Here is an 18245-nt window from a genome sequence, read left to right on the forward strand (position 1 = left end):
AAAGAGTCAATGTAAAATAAGTTTATCCGTATCCGGACGTGGTTGGATACTGTCGATTACTAGATGACCGGACGGAAAATATGCGAGTATCGGAATTACTCGGAGCCTTCCGATACGAAGTACCTTTGATCTTTTTTACTCGTTAAAGTTTTGCCCATCATTCCCCTCGTCTGATGCGCTTGCCTTCTTCGATTAAAGTAAATACAGAGCTCTCATTGAATACTTACACATCGTTGAGTTACTTCCAAATCCTCTCCATTTATGTGCCAATATGCAAGACTAACCATGAGGCGGTAGAGAACGAATAGGACCCAGTACTCGAATCCGCAGCCCTTTATCAGAGTGAACGTCAATTAACGAACATTAGTACTGGATTTACAGATTGTGGCTGTTCCAGAGCAGTCGTTTTCCATGTCTACCCCGATGAAGTCGTCGGTGCGCTTTTTTGACTGGGGTTTTGCTGATATTCGTGTTTGATTCAAAGGCGCGGATGTGTTGGTACAAAGGCTCGGAAGCAGCGCGAACTGGCATCTCCGAGCAGAATCTCTCCGTTACCGGTATCTCAGCTCTGTGTCTTTCAAGGTTCCATCCTGAACGTTGAACTACTGCTTAGAAAATTTTTATTGTGTGGAATTCCGGGTGATTCCGGGGCAGTGCGTCGTCGATTTAGTTTCAGGAATACATATCGATCGCCCCATTTCTTGTCTTGCATTGCCTCCGCGGAACCTTTCTCGCTTGGCGGTCACCGTTTTGTACATCATATGGACCTACAACCTGACTCTGACGTCCGTGTTGGCGACTTATCTGGAAAGGCGGCGAGTCGACATAAAATGAATTGACGGAAAATGTTCACTGGCTCGTGGGGAAAGACCCAAGAGAACTTGAAAGCCATGAATCTCTTTCTCATGAGACTTGTCTCACTCGACAAGCTTCTGCTTCTAGACTCACAACGATCCAAGGTAGGGGTAGAGACCCCTCTGGCATATATGTATATATATACCCCCGCCATTCGTGCAGTCTTCCTCAACACAGACATGATTAACAACAACCAATTGATCCAAGCTGCCGGTTTTCTCTTCGCCATCGCAATTGCAATGGCACTATCCGTCTTGGCCTTCGTAAAGGTATGTGTGTTCTTCGTATGTGCTTATTCTATCTCATCTGACGTGTTTTATAGGACATCCTCGCTCTTCTTTCATTCCGCGCATCGTCTACTGTCGCGCCAGAATATCCCCGCATTGTCGTTACGGTCAAGGTGGACGTTGTGACTACCCAAAACTCGACGATTGAACCATTATCTTCCGTGTCGTCAGACTCGACCTTTGTCCAAGTATCATCAGAATGCTACAGCGGCGCACGAGGAGGCAAGCGGAGTTGGTAAGTCCTTTTCTTGTTGTCCTTGACCCATCACTCATTGTTGCATTTAGCTTTTTCTAAATCATACGAGCTTAAAGGAGATCATCCCAACCGCTCAGACCAGAAAGGCTATTAATGATGCTCTACGTTCCACGCATGGACCATGGACCTACCGATCACCTTCGCATATCCGCACCATCATCGTCAGCTTTCCCTTGCCTATATCTGGCCGAAGGCTCGGTGAGAACATGGCGATGTAGAGGCAAAGATGAGAAGGGATTGAATCGCGCTAGCCCAAGACGTTCCTCCATCTCAAAGGGTGCAAATGGGTAAGTGGGTGGAGGCGTTATTTCTGGTGACTGTCGCAGTCTCCTAACCGTCTCGTGATTCATTTCTACTTTGTCGATATGTTCGTATTGTTGCAATTGAACATCTTTATCATATATTTTCCTAGTCTCGGATATCACGCTGAAACCCGATTATCTTTCCGCCGGTGAGTTGAGCGGAGGCAAACTCGTTTCGCGGCAAATGCCGGTCTCCCCCTTTTCTACTAATTTTTCGTTACTCCCTTTCTTACACTCCATCTCTCTTTCATGCCTTTCAGTATGACTCAGTCACATCAAACAGTTTGTCTCAGCATAACAACCGCGCCTTTACCCATTTTAACTTCATCACGATTTTCTTATGTACCATAGGATGGCAAGAAATGCACTTCGAACAGATCCGTACTCCTTCTGACGATTCCAATTTGCCTTGTCCTATCAAGTTCATGTTGTCTTTTTTTGTCTGAATACACTGCTCCTTCAATTGTCGCAGCTGTTCTACCGGTCTGTCTCTTTTTTATCAAGATGACCTGTGTGTTTCATTATTTCTTAGCTTCAGCACCCAGTCCTCAGTTCATGTTGCCGCGTCCGATTCTTTGACACCGAGAATTTCTGGAGCAATCGTAAAAGACAGGCAGCTAGCAGTCTTTCTCGTCGAAACGAATTGCCTAGTTCAATAAATGATCGTGCATTCTAGCTACTTGCCTGCATCCGCGGAGTTATTTTCATCCGTATAAGTGGACCCATAACGCGACTTTCTGCCGACGTTCTGGTGAGTAAGGAAAAAAGAATATGGTAAGTCTTCTTGCTCCCTTCGTCTCCTAGACTCACCATGCTCAAGAGACTTCTGTCACGATCCATATGTGTGCTCGACATCCAAGACTATTGCGGCCTCTGTTACCTCTTCGTCCTTGCACCTGCAATGCCATCATCCATCTTATCTCTCGTAACGGCGATCTTTGTGTCCCTAGCACGGTATGAAAGACAACTTTTGATTTTCTTGACATTCGGCCCATCATTGTCCGGCGACATTGTGCGCGCAAGCAGGCAGGCACAAAGGCCGAAACCTACTTCGCCGCTTGGAAGGCCCCTCTCTTCGCCTCAATCTGCATTTCGCTTTCGCATATATCAATATAAATCTGTATGCGCGCAGCACAGCTAGACTTTAGCGGCACCCACTCGAACCGATAGCCGGTCTGCGCTCCGATACGGGCCCCTCCTCTCGGAAATTCGTCAAAAGTCATGATCTCCATGTTTCGTGAAAATTTTAGGCGGCGAACTTGATCTCTATTAATTAAGCGAGGCGTCGTTAAGTACAAGACCGTTCTATCCTCATGGTCAACGTCGGTTAGATAATTTGTAGAAAAAAAAAAACACGCCATTCTGAAGGGGAGGAGGCTAAAACGTGACGGTTTTAGTTGCTCTTTGCGGTCCTGACAATAACCGAGTTCGCGACTTGTAAGGAAGGAATATGACTTTGATTTTGTTCAGGGTCCTTGACTGTCAAGCCCCCCAACTTCTCACTAAGTAAGCACCGTCGCCATAAAATGCTTAACTGCGCCCTGATAAAACCTCCCTTTATCAAAAGATGCACTCGACTGCGCTTTAGATCCGGGCTTCACCGCATTTTGGGACGAGGCAAGAAACTGTGCATTTGGCTGATGGATCGTCCCTGTATAAAATGACGCATGGCTCCGACTACCACGAAATATTTTTAGAAGGAGAAGCGAGATCTGCGGTTATTGGCAGGACGATGTTGTGAGTCCCTGAGAGAACGTCCCGACAAAAGCACGAAGAAGCTGAACGGCGCAGAGACCACTGTCAAATTCCAAAACAGACTGCGCTTAAGAAAGGCATGTGTTTGCTAGGTTTATTCCATCCTTTGCTTATGGATGATAGTTTAGCGAGCTCGAACGATAAGTGGGCTTATCTTTAGGAATTCATTTTGAGGAATGTTCTGGCAGAAGAAAGTCTAGCCCTTGTCCATTGGATTCGAAGAACTGCTAAAATGTCATAGTCAGGGACTTGGACGTCGGTATGCAGGTTCAACCGGGACGTCTTTTCAACCCACTTTGTAGACTGGTCGTATTACGCTCTGGGTGTCGAGGCTTGTCTCGAGTCATCGTTACTTTGGCCGCGCAATCATCATATATGATCGTCAGACTCGCTCTGGATTTACCATGATTGGCCGCACAATTGTCATATTCTCGATTTCAGCTCGCCGCACAATCATAACGCTCACCTGCAAGTATTTCGCCGCGGAGAGGCCCAGGCCTTGAACGTTAATCCGAGCATTAGGCTGGGCATGCGTATTGCTTTTCGTGTATGGAACGATACGGATAGGCTCAAAGTTGGAGCCATCCAATAGTGGGAACTTGAAGGAAGCGCAGGACACACCAATAAGACCCAAGTTGGAAGACCGTAGACATCGGTTGCATTACGAGTGTGGTGGCGATGACGCGGTTGGCTAATTTTAAGGGCACAAGTCAAAAATGAAGAGTGTGACAATGCACAGTACGATGGAAGGGAGGGGAACTATATGTGGCGGTGGCGAAACATGAAGTGGCAGTCCGCACTTTCCATGGTTCACGCAATGACTAGTGTTTTGATGTCTGTACTGGTAAGTATAATCAAACACCGTAAATTTGCTCATGCCAAGTGCACTGCAGATATCTGCGCTCAAATTTTCGGGAGTAAGGAGGCAGTGAATGTGAAATGATGACGCATTCTCGGTGACAGCGGGCCATCCTCGGGTCGACATGATCCGATATCGGCACGAGTGTGTTATATAAGGCACCTACTGTCCTGCCTTGGAACTTTGTCTTTGCTGACCTTCCTTCATCCCATCCTCTTCTCCACCACCAAGGCCTTTAACGATTTCACAATGAATTTCACGCTCTTCTTCACCGCCGTATTCGCCCTTCTGTTCCCCCTATCCGTCCTCTCTGCCCCCGTCCATGTTTCCCGAGACGTATATGTACCGGCGGTGATCCTACCCAATAGTAGTTCAGTGTGGACTGTCGGCTCTACGCAGACAGTCACCTGGGATACGTCCAACCCTCCGTCGCAAATCACGAACCCTACTGGCTCGATAAGGCTCAGGAAGGGGAACAAGACTCTGTCTAGTGAGTTTCCTTTATTCGTTTGTCTCATATGAGGTCTAATGATGTGGTAGCGGACCTCATCAGCGGGTTCAGTATCCTTGACGGCAAAGTTCAGGTGCAGGTGCCGAGTGTTGAACCTGGCGATGACTGGCGGGTTGTCTGTGCGTATCATCCTTCGCTATGCTAGATGGGGGTCCTGACTTGTATGTGCTAGTGTTCGGAGACTCTGGCAACTGGAGCGGTGCTTTTACCATTAAAAACTAAAAAGCGGTGTGGTACTTCCATAACCCCCGCACCATTTGCGCCCTTAAAACATATCTTCCTTGGACATCTCCCCTTGTACCAATGCTTAATTGTATCACCAAACAATGATACGAGTGGGTTTATAGCCCTACATATAATGATGGGACGGACACGATTTTTGGACATTATCTCAGTGTATAATCTTGTTGCGTAGTTGTACCGTTTGAGGACTTACTTAGTCTACTTACTTGGCGTTGTAATAGTTTTGATGACATTTAATGACTTTGTTAAAGGTGACGTTGACCTGAAACGGCTATTTGTGAGCCAGTGCCCAGTACAGCCAGCCTCTTCCGTTGTCGTACTGCGTTGTTCTATACTCCTGCACCGCACTACAGCTGCGCCGACTCCGAGTAGGCTAAGCTGGGTTTGGGTACACAGCCAACATATACTACGTGCCAGTTCTTCCGGCCATGAGCTTTTTCTGGGTTGAAACGTTGATACCACATGCATGGCTGCAGGCCAGAAACTCGAAAGTATAACTTGACACGTTTGATAGAGTTTGTGACTCGAGGCCAGATTCATTACGACGCCGCGACGCGGCATTTGCCGATTTGGCGTTCCTTCTTCTCGTCACCTCGCCTTACCTTTCACTCTCGCCTCCCAATGTCCCTCAGATCACATTAATCTCGCCGCCTAACATTGGATCCCGCCTGGCAAGTTTCTTCATGACCAGCCTGCTGTACGCCAGAAATTACAATTACCATCAAGCTGTCCCTGTAGCGCGTAGACAAGAGCTGTATCATGATGTCTTCTGTGCATAGCAAAACTCAGGTGAGTCCATGTTTAAAGGCTAGCCAAGGTTCTCACCTCAGCAGCAGTCATTGGTTTGCAAAACTGACGTATTTCGCGACGTACGAAAGGTCTAGGCAGAATTTCATCTATGCTCCAAGATTTTCTGGTCGTCAATAGTTGCGCCCCGTAGCATCTCCTGTGGTACGTCTTCCTTGCACTGCTAGTCCAACTGACTCTGACCATCGGTGGTAGGTCATGGCTTCTGTGCAAAGCACCCTTTATCTGACTCCCGAACGCGTTAATTCTTTAAGCCAATTGCCCCTCTAGAGTTCAATGAATACTTTGATCACGCCCTCCGAAGGCTTGGTTTCTCCAGCAGACTTTGGCGTAGGGGAATTGAAGGCTGGAGCAGATACTTAGGGACAGGGTTGGCTGAAAGACGGATGCTGGATACAGTATGCCCAGTCAGGCAAGATGGGCTTCCCGTGGTTATCCATTGAAGGATTCATGTGAGTTTCATTGATCTCCGAAGTATCGTCCAGTTCATTTTGTTATATGCATAGATTCTATTCCAAGTGTCTGTTGGTGTTTATCTAGTTCTGCAGGTACTTTCCAAACATTTCCGATGGATATTCCTACGCACCAGTAGGGCCTGGCTCACCGACGACATACGAATGCGGCTTTTGCTGATCACGTTGGCACACGTCTTGTCCTCGAATACAATAGCGCCATCTTGTCATGTACCCCATCATTCTAGCCGCCACTATTCCATCCCTGGCTGCCATTGTGGACATGACAACGTCTGCAGACATGATCGGCATTGTCTTAATGCCACAAAGAATTAGCCACAGGGCTGATATATATACTTTCGCAGCCAGAGAGTAATCATCTATCCTTTCCTTCAGATGATCGAGTGCAGTATATGCTACAACCCCTTCATGGATCCCTATGCTGCAGCCTGCGGTGAGCTCAATGGATACTCACATTGACGACGATGCTCAATTCCCTTACCATAGGTCATGTATTCTGTCTGGCCTGCATAGATGAATGGTTCGCCTTCACTGCACAACAACAACGCATATGCAAATGTCCTAATTGTAATCTGGTGATCAGGAAATGTGAGTCTTCAATTTCCTAGGCATGATGCTGATATTCAATTGGTGATAGGTGTCGTGAGTACGATACGCCAATAACGATCGCATACATGCTCACCTTTCTCAGCTTCGAAAAATATACATCCCCCAGTCGGAAGCCCTGGTAGAAGAGTTGTCTGCGCTGCGTATCCAAGTCAAGGATCTCGAAGTATGCAACGCCTCTCTGAAATCTGAAGTGGAAGGGCTGAGAAACGAAGTGGAAGGCTATCAGAGTTTGACTGAAGAACTGTTGGCTGACATGTACAACGACGATGACAGCGAGCCGCAGAAGAGAAATCTAGTGGCATCCGCGTGGCATGGCATTCTTACCACCACTAAGAATGTCATTTCTCGAGAAACTGCTTTGCGTGGAGTGGCCTCCATGTTGTACGACTTCCTTACGAGCGCTGGAAGTGTCCTCCTGTGGTTTGGCGTCGAATTCGTCTGGCGCGTGGCGACCCGTCCGGAGGAATGTCTGAGGGAGGCGGCAATGTATGTATGGGTCTTCACTGATATTGTCGCTTCGGCGATGATTGTTGTTGTCGCACTGTACGTGTTCGTTATTTGTATCCTCATGGATGTTGGGCTCACGTAACCTCTCTAGGGTGGGGATCCTTTGTGGGCACTATGAATGTATGGCGATCTGGGTCGACTATGGGTATCCGAGGTTGTGTGGATTGATTCAGTGTATGAGGAGAAAGAGTAGCCCCGTACTTGGTCCGTCGGATCCATGAACAACGAAGCCACCAGAACGTCAGCGCGTACTTGTAATATGGTCATGAGCAGGCTGTGTATGAATGCTTGCTTATCTTAGTACGTGTATCATGCTATGATAGTTGTCCTTCCGATGCCTCTGATTGCCACTTCTCCGCTTTCAAGCTCACAGCACCAACTCTCAATGGGACCGACGTATTCTAAACTGATTACCCTCATGCGAATAAATGGATTGTATCTACCCCACTTGAACTCTCATCTCTGCTTCTGATCGTAAGCCTGACACCTTGGGAGGATTCTGTTAAATAGGCATGGGGTACGGTTCCCAACTTCCGGTCTAGTAATCGGAAATATGCAATCGTATTCGGATGTGGATAGTCTTTGCCTAATGAGAGCCGACTCAGCACGGTAGTCATTTCCTTTCTCCGAGCTATCGCCCTATAATCAGGATCATTTCAGGCTTTCTTGACACAAAATGTACGGTTTTATTGCCGTTCAAGGAGTCATGTGGTGACCTCGTCGCGCCTATGGTGCTGTGTTACGTTAAATGCCCTCTCCGCGCAAAAAAAAAAATTCCACCCAAAGGGCTTTTTCTAAATCGAGCCTTTCCATGAGCTTCAACAATTCTAGCCTTCGTCATTAGTCTGACCGTTTTCACACAGTGTAACGTACACATTCGTCCGGTGCATGCGCGTGCAATCACAACAGGCTTCGAGGGGGAATGTCACGATGTCAATGCGACGCCATTGGCAGTCTGCCACACCCGATTGGCTATAACAACCCATCCCTTTTCCAGTTGTTGAGCCGCAGCTGAGTATAAAAGGTCTTCGTATGGAAGAACTTCATACAGCACACGATGTTCTCTCCTACTATCGAACTGCTGCGTACAGACCTCCTGACGGTCGTCGCCACTGTTGTTGTTTTGGCCGTCCTAGTTCACCTAGTCCCCTATGTCATTGATTCCCATGGTCTCCGCTCATATCCTGGTCCTTTCATCGCCAAGTTCTCCGATGCATGGCTGGGATATGTGACTTACCAAGGACATCGTTCGGAAGTTATTCATAATCTGCACAAGAAACATGGTTAGTGCATTTCTTAGATTTGTTCACACTTGTCAGGCGTTAATCAGTGTCGTTGAAGGTCCTTTCGTCCGCATAGCGCCTAATCACGTTTCCATAGCCGTGTCGGATGCGCAGCCCATGGTCTATGGGCACGGAAGTGGGACCTTGAAGTCATCGTTTTATGACGGCTTCATTACTACGTCGCATGGAGTATTTTCTACTCAGGATCGCCAGATTCATACTCGCAAACGAAAGATCATCTCGCATATTTTTTCGCAGAAGAGCGTGTTGGAGTTTGAACCGCATGTGCGCCGTTACATCGGTCAACTGCTAGGACAGTGGGACAAGCTATATGACAAGGCATTGAAAGGCATGTCGGGCGAGGAAGGTGAAGGTTGGATGGGTCGTGACGGAAGGCTTTGGTTGGATTATTCGCCATGTAGGTGGGCCTCCTCTATCAGTCTGCTCCGTGTACCTACGACTTCTGTTCGCAGGGGCAAACTATCTCGCATTTGATATCATCGGTGATCTGGTGTTTGGAGCTCCGTTTGGGATGATCATGGCAGCTAAGGATTCGGTCCCGGTGCCTGAAGATCGGAGTGCCGTGATGGACTCTTACGGGAAAGTGGGCGCAAAGCATGCCACGAAGGAGATCGCAGTCATCAAGGCTTTTAGTGGACCATCGCAGGCCTCCCGGATGGCGATAGCGACTGTGCCCGGGTGGTGGTGGCCGTTGCTCAAGCTAACTCCGTGGTTTTGGCAGGGCGAAAACGACTTCCGCGCCATTATTGGGATGGCAATCATGGCGGTTTCAAAGAGGTTGGAGGCACCAACGGACAGGATTGATTTACTTAGTAAGCTGCAAGCTGGGAAGGATGAAGACGTAGGTCGCATTTGCCGATCACTTCTGCAGCTCTGCTCACCTGCTTGCTTTGCTAAGGGTAACCCGATGGGACGAGAGGAACTCACGGCAGAAGTGTTGACGCTTCTCATTGCAGGATCTGACACCACCTCCAGGTAGGCCCATCTCTATTCTATTGGTGCGATACGTCACTCAATCGTCTGCTCAGCTCTGCATGTACCATCATCTACTATCTCGCTCGTACCCCAAGTGTGCAAGAGAAACTCCACAAAGAGCTGGACAAACACCTTGACTCCGGCTTCGCCACAGCCGAGCAGGTGAAGAACCTCTCCTACTTGCAAGCGGTCATCAACGAAGGGCTACGAGTGCACTCCGCGTTGGGTTTGGGGCTTCCCCGAGTAGTACCCCAGGCTGGGATGACGATTTTGGGAAACCACTTTCCTGGCGGTGTGGTCATCAGTGTCCCTATTTATACCATCCATCGGGACCCAGCGGTGTTTGGGGAGGACGTGGAGGAGTTCAGGCCTGAGAGATGGTTTGAGTGTGATAGCGTCGCCGTGTCGAAGGCGTTTAGTCCATTCTCTATTGGTCCTCGGTATGTGACCTTAATGGGGTTCAAAGTTAAGCTCATGCCATCATAGAGCTTGCATAGGCCGTAATCTAGCGAACCTCGAGCTGCAGATGATTATCGCGTCAATTTTGAAACGCTTCCATTTTGAATTGGAGAACCCTGATGAAGTCGTACGTGCCCATGTTTTTTTTGGCATGTATTTTGCTGACTTTTGGGTTAGCTCGAAGTAAAGGAGGGCATCTTGAGAAAACCGGAGGGGTGTCGTGTTGGTATCAAGAGACGCGAAGTGTTCTAGTTCATGGTAAGGCATTGGAATGTCATCTTGTACAAGTATATGTGAATCAAGATGTCAAATCTAAAGTGGAGAGCTGCCTCGAAGGCGCATGCATCACTCTGCACCTTTCGCAGGCTGAGTTGCTACTGATTCGCTCCAGAACGTGTATTAATTGGTGCCGCTATCCACCAGACCACCGGCACTTGCAGTACCCTAGCTTTTCAGTGCAAGAACTTCTCTCCTTGATCCCGTGCCTGCTTTCTGTGGTATTTGAGTGCCGTAGTGATGAGATTATGAATAGACTCTTCGCAGCTCCCATCGCCATGCTTGCGACGCTCACCTTGGTGGTTGTCCTTCTCTGGGTCGTCCAGAAATCTATCGAGTTCTATCAGAATGTCAAAGCGGTTGGGTGAGTCTTTCAGCATCTTTAAAATTGTTGCGAAAATCCGAATAGCTCAGAAACCACCCTGGAAACCGCACAATTCTCTGGCACAACCATCTTCTCGCCCACTTTCTTCCTCCAATTCGTGGTTTGACCAGTGGTACCAACTATGTCTTTAACAAGAAATACGCAGGTGAGCAAATCAGTGGCACAAACATTGCTTGAGCATCTACCAACCATCGCGTTTAATAGTTTATGAACAGACAGGATGGGACATTGTTACCTGCATATCATCATTCCCAGCGCCGAGAGTTGAATTCCTTATTGCCGATGCTGCGATCATCAAAGTCCGTCTTTCGTTTGCTAATGGTTCTCCACTAACGGGCTTGAAGGACGTAACCGTAGCGCATGTGTCTTTCCCAAAACCTGTCTTCCTGTACCGAGCGCTCTCTATATTCGGCAGCAACATCGTCGCATCCGAAGGGCATACTTGGAAAAAATATCGAAAGATCAGTGCCCCGGCATTTTCTGATGTATGTCCACATTCAAGTTCATCCATGGACCCTCGGCTTATCTCATACGATTGTCGACTTAACGCAGAGAAATCACCGACTCGTATGGGAAGAATCCTTGAACACCACGCGGGACCTGATCAATACCATCTGGAAGGGCAAGGATGTGGTGGAAATAGACCGTGTGGACGATATTACACTACAGGTAAGTACTAGAGCGTCCAAAAGATTATTCGATAACTCTCATCAAAATGATGTAGATAGCTCTGAATGTTATTGGCGTGGCGGGCTTTGGTCGCAAGATGCCTTGGCAAGCTGACACGGTCGTCCCTCCGGGACACACGATGGCCTTCCATGATGCCATGCGTCTTGTGAGTACCGGAATCATCTTAAGGATCACCGTGACCCGGTGGATCATGGGGCTGATACCCAAGTGGGTGAAGGTGAGAGCTGCATTCGATGAACTAGAGGTGGGTTAAAGTTGTTCTTTATCGTTTCTCTAATCTCAACAAAGTTGTTTCAAGTTGTATATGCTGGAAATGATCAGAAATCGGCGAACGACGGCGAAGAAGGAGGAAAGATATGATTTGTTCAGCAATCTTCTGGATGCCAATGATGACGAACTTTTGGTCGAAGGAGAGGCAAAATTGACAGATCAAGAACTTCTCGGTAGGTTTCCATTTTCATCGGATGTCGGTTAACTACAATTTGAATTGTCTTTCCAAGGGAACATTTTCGTGTTCCTACTAGCTGGACACGAGGTGAGTCGCAATTTGTGGCTGAGAAGAATGTCAATACGATGCTCCCATAATCACAGACTACAGCCCACACACTCGCATTTACATTTGCCCTGCTAGGGCTCTATCCGGACCAGCAGGAGATCCTTTACCGCCATATCAAATCCATCATCCCGAATGGGCGGAACCCAGTAGGCACTTATTCTACCATCACAAGCCCCTACCACTGATTAGTCATGACACAGACCTTCGAAGAAATGCCCCTCTTCACGCATTCCATAGCGCGAGCAACTTGCCTTTATCGTACTTACAACTCGTTATTGACTACCTTCTGCAGTGTGCTTTATGAAGCTCTTCGCTTATTCCCATCCGTGCCGCCGATTCCTAAGATAAGCGCTGAGGATACCGTCTTCGTTTCTACTAATAAGGCGGGCGAACGCAAGACCATTCCCGTACCTCAAGGTGCCATGATAACAATTGATGTGGCAGGGTTACATTATAATCGTGAGTGTTGGCTGGATAAATCTAAGACACATCGTTTGATTCACCGTCAATGCAGCGAGGTACTGGAAAGACCCTGAGGTGTTCAATCCGTCAAGATTTCTGGGTGATTGGCCGAGGGAGGCGTTTGTGCCATTCAGTCAGGGTGCGCGTGCGTGTATAGGTCGAAAGTACATCTCCAAGTCACTCTGTGATATATTACTGACTAATAAGCATAGATTTTCTGAAACTGAGAGTGTTGCTGTACTCACGATGCTCATCTCGAAGTACAAAATAACGGTCAAGGAAAAGCCCGGGGAAACATTCAAGGAAAGAAAGGAAAGAGTTTTGAAAACTAGGGCTAGTCTTACTTTGATGTGAGCGTGTTTCTCCATGGCTATGGATGCATACGTTGATAGTATGAAATTGAAGGCCTGTTCACATGCCACTTGTGTTTTCAAGACGAGAATAAGGTGCATGGACTTGTGGCATAGCACTCACTGTATGATTAACAGAATCATGATATACTATTCTATGTCCTTGTTGGTTTCATTGTTGAGATACAGGGGAAAGACTGTCTATTCCACTGATAATTCCAGACTACTTAATATGAATCACTGCCGGATATGCGAGCTTACTTGTAAGTAGCAATCTGTCATCCATCTGGCATTTGCCAATGTTGCTTTTTTTCTTTCAGTTGGGGTTGCATCTTGTTTTCTATCTTCAAAGGCATATTTATTTATCTCTCTGTGGATCTGCTGTCCCTTCACCTTTTTGAGCATGTCCTATTCACTGCTGGGACTGGTACATTTTCTGGCAGAAAAATAAGACCAGAAAATGTTATGACATTTCATTCAATTTTGCAATAGTAAAAGTGAGTTCAGTAAAATGAGTTGATAAATGAGATCATTTCCATATTCTTTTCTGTAAAGGAAAACAACAGGGAAAATTGAATTGAAAAAGGCATCCCCCACTGTCAGAACAAAGGAAACCACTTTTCATTGTAGAAAAGAGTTTGTTCTTGGCATATAAAAAGAGTGCCAAAAATAGCAAGTTTTTCATCAAGTTTTCCTTATCCCATTTTTGCAGCATGTAAAGGTAATTGAAAATCACAACATTTTCAGAATGTCTATTTCCATGCTGAAAAGGAACTGGCCTCAGCAGTGATTGTTCATCAATAGTGATGGCCAGCTGAATTATCAGCCTCATATAAAAGGCTTGGAAGAAAGGCAAGAGATAACCAAAGAATCAATTGTTTCAAACCTTAAGTCTTAACAGTTAAATTCTCTGATAAATTGTATTGAATCCCATCATTCTTTGTCTTGTACTAGGAATCTATGAATAATGCAGAAGTTCATCCTAAAATCAGTCTGACCTTAACCTGGGTGAAAATAGAAAAGTCATTTAAAGCATGACAGAATAGCACCCTTGAGTATTAGTATCTCTTTCATCCTCCATACTACTGCTGCTTCACTACAAACATGCCCAGCTCATGCCCTGCATGTCACTCTAGAGCCAAGTCCCTCTTTTCTCTTTCCTGTGGTGAGTTCTCATGGTTTCATGTCCTTCACTTTCTTCAAATTGCCCACAGGTCACATATATTGCAAGTGATATGTAGACAAGATAGAGAGTCTGGACAACAGTTAATTCAAAGAACTTTGGTTCAATGCCTTGCAGTGCTCAAGATGTTGCAAGCCATTACCCAATGGTATATGCTATTCATCATTTGCTTCAAAAGCTTACCCTCACACCCCAAGATCCATTGGAAGAGAACATACATAATTTGTAATTCTGCTTCACTGTGTTCTGCATGACAAGTTCTTTTTGTTCAGATACACACTGTCCTGCATAAATTCTGACCATACTCACTCCCCACTGTCTGTAAGATCCACATTGACCCTGATAACTCAGCAAAGTGGGAGAAGGAACAACTCAGAAGACAATTGGTGTTATTATAGATGCAGTGTGTTGGGATTTTGCTGAAAAGTTCTAGAAAGGGCAATCTGGCATCATGCTGAGAGCTGATGAGTAAGCTTGAGAGAAAGAGAAAGTTGTAGTAGATTCTAGATATAAGACTGGAGAGTATAAATACAAGCTCTATAGGAGCCATAGAATCAGGAGTTCATACCTTCTGGCCTTACCAGCCTGGAGTCTACCCTGCACAACAACAAGGATTTCCAACACAGTGTAAATGTTTGTCCAATGAAATACATGAGAAGGACCTGCAACTGGGTAAGCAAAGCCAGATGGCCATGTGCTGCTGTTGCACATCAATGTGTGTTTACTTGGATGGTTTTCATTATTCTCATGTGGGTGCTTTTTATGTTGTTTGCCTATTCTTGCTTATGTGCAGTGCAGAATGGTTCTTGGATTGAGACAGATTGCTTAGATCTTGCCTAAACCTCCATGTGCATGTTTTTGAGCACTATGATTCCAGTAACTGGGATCCAATTATATTATACATATCTTTTGGTTGGTCCTTCTTGTCTTTATTGTTCATGGAACTCTATTTGGTTCAGGGTGTTCTGTTTTCATCTTTTTGTATGGAACCTCCCTGTGTGGCATATAATTGTAAGTTGATGAACTAGACTGTATTTGGGAGTACTTGTTGTAAACATGTCCCATGATACTGTCTGTTTCATCCACATGCTTGTCTACAGAGCTTTAGTTCTACACCTCACTGCCTTTAAAAGTCCCTTGGCATGTATATCTACTCCTAAGGTGTAAATCACGTTTTCCTCTACATGCTATCATCGGCCTCTACAATGTACCTGACACTCATTAAGACTGGTGGTACTTTTTCATGAGAAGAATAAGGGACATAAACTTTTCATATAATTCCGTCACTGTCAGATCTACCATCCTGTCTTGTGCTGCTGTACGGCGACGCGTCGTGCGACATGCATACGAGCGCGTAAATATTACCGTGATTTGATGATGAGATCACGTGTTGAGCTGGAAGCTAAAATCCGGTCCTCGTCCCTGTACTGTTACTGCCAGTGTCTACCAGTACAAGTGCACTGTCAATGTCTTAGCCACTGCGTCGCTACCCGAGAAAGCTAACTTTAGGTATGTATTCCGTTATCGGACGCCCAAGCGTCAGCTTACAAATTTCTAGGCTCGTGTTCAAGCCATCGCCGCACCAGGTGTTTTTCAAATGGTGGACGACTTAGTCTCAACTATCGTGTGGAATAGTGCCCTATCGTTTGGAATGGCCCTTCTTCTAGACCTAGAAAGGTATTCCCGACATCCTCGACTTGAGATGTAGGCTGATAATCTTTAAAAAAGTGCCCACATTGGAGTCAGCGCGTAATGTCATCCAAAGATAGACTGTACCAGACTTTACCGTGACTCGAGTAAACCCCGAAAGGAACGGATTGGACAGAACAGTTCCCGTCAGTCTTTATCTCTGTCATCTTGTCCCTCATCCGCAACGACAGATACAGATTTAGGAATTAGAAGGGCGGGGCGGCTATAAACAAGATTGTCTGACTGTCCGGGTAACATGCTTGTGTCCATTAAGTTTCTCTGAATCAACATGTTTGTTTCATGCATGTCCAACTAAAATGACGTTTGATTCACGTGAAGGCTTGACTCTTTGTCTGTATCTTCATAGCATCGTGTGATATCTCTTGACTTCTGATTAGCGCTGGCTTCATGAATGTTTTAGTTCGTTGGATGTTATGTACAAATGCTATCAAACTTTATCTAGGCAACATGCGAATGCTTAGCGTCATTTTATGCATGATTGAAACTGGTATGACATTTATAAGGAAATGATCACGATCGCGATCATCTTACTTCCCTCCTGCCTCTCTCCTATAGCGTTCATCTAGAATGATCGAGTGCATCATCTGCCGGAATCCTCTCGCAGAGCCTCATTCTGCATCCTGTGGTAAGTGGGCACTTCTGCTATCAATCGATACGGATCAGTTCTAGGTCACATATACTGTCTGGAATGTATAAACGAGTGGTTCGGCGTCACCGCGCGCCAACACCAACCCTGTACTTGCCCATCTTGCGGTGCCGTCATTACTAAAGGTACTTCAATAGGTTCAATTGTAGTAAAGTTATGTTCATCATTTGACCCCTATAGATCAGGTGAGCACAGGCCCATGTTTCAAGACATACTAATGACCACCACTTCCAGTTGCGCAAGGTGTTCATCCCTCAGACGGACATGCTAGTACATGAGCTTCATGCACTCCGGAAGGAAGTTAAAGAGCTGGATGCACACAACACATCCCTGACATCCGAATTGAAACGCTCCAAACAACTTCGAAGTGCCGCCGAGGAAAAGGCAGACTTAGCCACGAGAAAAGGCAGTTATGCAAAGAAAGCTAATGCATTCCTCGGTATTCTTACCAACATAGCCACTCTTGCTGGCATTATGTTCGCGTTGTTTGTTGATTCCATCCGTTTTGTCGTCGCAATTCTGTGTCTCATTTCGAGGTTCATCTGGCGTATATCGACTCACCCTGGGGAGTGTTTTCGGGAGTGGGGACGCTGTGTATGGGTTGTGATTAGGGTGATCATTACGGTACTGCTACTGTCTTTCATCTCGTAGGTGTTCATATCTCATCGTGATCATCAGCTTATATAAATTCGTTCCAGGACTGTGGTTGCTTGGGCTGTGGGCTTTGCGAGTGACAAGATCTTCTACTTCTTTGTAGAGCATGGGTATCCTCAGCTATGTGAACTCTCAAAGTGGGTATGGGAAGAGATTTCGACACGCTTCGTCGACATTTCGACTACCTTCATCAAAAATCACATCATCGACTTCCAAACATATAGCGTGCAAGGTGCATACCTTCGAGTGCGAGTTCCAATTCATACTGTAACCATTTACTGTCTAGGAATCTTTCATCGTACCGACTTCCGGTCATTTTGTCATTTGAGCGGCCTAGGCGTGATTAAGAGGCTGATGACGAAATTCTGTCCGGAAGGCGGCGACTAATACTCTTACACGTGTTCTGGGCATGCTAACGGCGGTCGTTTCTTTCTCTTTCCCTCTTATTGTATGTACCATGGACATAGATGAAGACTGCTGCGTTATATGTCTGGCCGGATTCACGGACCCAGTTTGTACGCCATGTCGTAAGTCGCTCGTCCTGCCAATATTGTATTCGGGTAGAACCTCTACATTTTGCCCAGCTGCGCAACATATGTTTTGCATGCAGTGTCTAAATGGTTGGATCTCGGAGGCGGCGGAGGCAGGTAGAACGGCGTATTCGTGCCCATCATGTCGCCGTGCTTTTGACGTAGGTAAAACAGTCTCTCACGATTTATTATCGGAGCAAGGCTTTGAACTTTGTATGTTTAGCGAAAGGTCTTGCAGATGCACGTGGATGATTTCTTGGACCCTTTATCACACTAAAGATATCTTTAGCTTCGAAGTCACAAGCGGCGATTAGAGAAGAGCAGATCTCAGAGTTCGGATGATGAGAGCGCGTGGGATGCGATCATGTTCATCATCAAAGTAATAGGGTAAGCTCGCTTGGAATTTGATTTCTTTTGATAAAAGAGGCTGTTTTAGGATGATCATACTGGGCGTGGCGCTTTTGGTTTTGGCGCCCTTAGTGGCTGATTGCTATGCTGGAGAAGATAGTCTGGAACAATCTGCTTGTGTAGATCTGTTTTTGCTCTCTCGTCGGCGTGAAATGTATTAGGAGGATTATTTGGGTATATATTAACATCCAAC

At 46.3% G+C, this 18245-nt stretch overlaps 8 protein-coding genes across 8 annotated transcripts; all 8 read left to right on the forward strand.

Moving 5' to 3' along the window:
* Positions 1–1034: 1034 nt before the first annotated feature.
* BT62DRAFT_920837 (uncharacterized protein) lies at positions 1035–2279 on the forward strand (the record flags this gene model as incomplete). The annotated part of the gene is made up of 7 exons (XM_043184253.1): positions 1035–1124; positions 1178–1377; positions 1448–1596; positions 1650–1685; positions 1811–1849; positions 2173–2211; positions 2233–2279. The coding sequence occupies 7 exons, from the start codon at positions 1035–1037 to the stop codon at positions 2277–2279; spliced, it is 600 nt and encodes a 199-aa protein (XP_043038588.1).
* Positions 2280–2511: 232 nt separating this feature from the next.
* Positions 2512–4442, forward strand: BT62DRAFT_1007465 (uncharacterized protein; the record flags this gene model as incomplete). Its single annotated transcript, XM_043177345.1, has 10 exons — positions 2512–2820; positions 2871–2937; positions 2994–3022; positions 3289–3437; positions 3723–3790; positions 3842–4029; positions 4070–4141; positions 4195–4299; positions 4349–4372; positions 4419–4442. The coding sequence occupies 10 exons, from the start codon at positions 2512–2514 to the stop codon at positions 4440–4442; spliced, it is 1035 nt and encodes a 344-aa protein (XP_043038589.1).
* Positions 4443–4548: 106 nt separating this feature from the next.
* On the forward strand, positions 4549–5323 carry BT62DRAFT_933509 (uncharacterized protein). The gene is made up of 3 exons (XM_043186570.1): positions 4549–4804; positions 4855–4944; positions 4998–5323. The coding sequence occupies exons 1-3, from the start codon at positions 4564–4566 to the stop codon at positions 5045–5047; spliced, it is 381 nt and encodes a 126-aa protein (XP_043038590.1). The 5' UTR covers positions 4549–4563; the 3' UTR covers positions 5048–5323.
* Positions 5324–6228: 905 nt separating this feature from the next.
* On the forward strand, positions 6229–7750 carry BT62DRAFT_209555 (uncharacterized protein). Its single transcript, XM_043180061.1, has 6 exons — positions 6229–6327; positions 6382–6781; positions 6835–6936; positions 6986–6990; positions 7040–7500; positions 7556–7750. Exons 2-6 carry the CDS (start codon positions 6724–6726, stop codon positions 7683–7685), a joined length of 756 nt encoding a protein of 251 aa, XP_043038591.1. The 5' UTR covers positions 6229–6327; positions 6382–6723; the 3' UTR covers positions 7686–7750.
* Positions 7751–8521: 771 nt separating this feature from the next.
* On the forward strand, positions 8522–10454 carry BT62DRAFT_898372 (cytochrome P450 monooxygenase pc-bph; the record flags this gene model as incomplete). The annotated part of the gene is made up of 7 exons (XM_043183331.1): positions 8522–8747; positions 8806–9165; positions 9221–9609; positions 9667–9743; positions 9797–10183; positions 10230–10329; positions 10380–10454. 7 exons carry the CDS (start codon positions 8522–8524, stop codon positions 10452–10454), a joined length of 1614 nt encoding a protein of 537 aa, XP_043038592.1.
* A 150-nt stretch (positions 10455–10604) lies between these two features.
* Positions 10605–13175, forward strand: BT62DRAFT_933513 (cytochrome P450). The gene is made up of 14 exons (XM_043186571.1): positions 10605–10842; positions 10893–11008; positions 11068–11162; positions 11208–11348; positions 11416–11532; positions 11588–11797; positions 11852–11996; positions 12054–12088; positions 12145–12255; positions 12310–12347; positions 12402–12568; positions 12624–12735; positions 12784–12921; positions 12977–13175. Exons 1-14 carry the CDS (start codon positions 10727–10729, stop codon positions 13014–13016), a joined length of 1581 nt encoding a protein of 526 aa, XP_043038593.1. The 5' UTR covers positions 10605–10726; the 3' UTR covers positions 13017–13175.
* A 3483-nt stretch (positions 13176–16658) lies between these two features.
* On the forward strand, positions 16659–17289 carry BT62DRAFT_209713 (uncharacterized protein). Its single transcript, XM_043180063.1, has one exon. It carries the CDS (start codon positions 16725–16727, stop codon positions 17109–17111), a length of 387 nt encoding a protein of 128 aa, XP_043038594.1. The 5' UTR covers positions 16659–16724; the 3' UTR covers positions 17112–17289.
* Positions 17290–17308: 19 nt separating this feature from the next.
* On the forward strand, positions 17309–17997 carry BT62DRAFT_209676 (uncharacterized protein). Its single transcript, XM_043180062.1, has 5 exons — positions 17309–17346; positions 17401–17641; positions 17699–17805; positions 17868–17884; positions 17934–17997. Exons 2-5 carry the CDS (start codon positions 17524–17526, stop codon positions 17956–17958), a joined length of 267 nt encoding a protein of 88 aa, XP_043038595.1. The 5' UTR covers positions 17309–17346; positions 17401–17523; the 3' UTR covers positions 17959–17997.
* The last annotated feature ends 248 nt before the right edge of the window (positions 17998–18245 follow it).

The sequence above is a fragment of the Guyanagaster necrorhizus genome (genome assembly GCF_019112545.1).
Source record: "Guyanagaster necrorhizus MCA 3950 unplaced genomic scaffold BT62scaffold_16, whole genome shotgun sequence".
In the NCBI taxonomy this organism is placed as follows: Eukaryota; Fungi; Basidiomycota; class Agaricomycetes; order Agaricales; family Physalacriaceae; genus Guyanagaster; species Guyanagaster necrorhizus.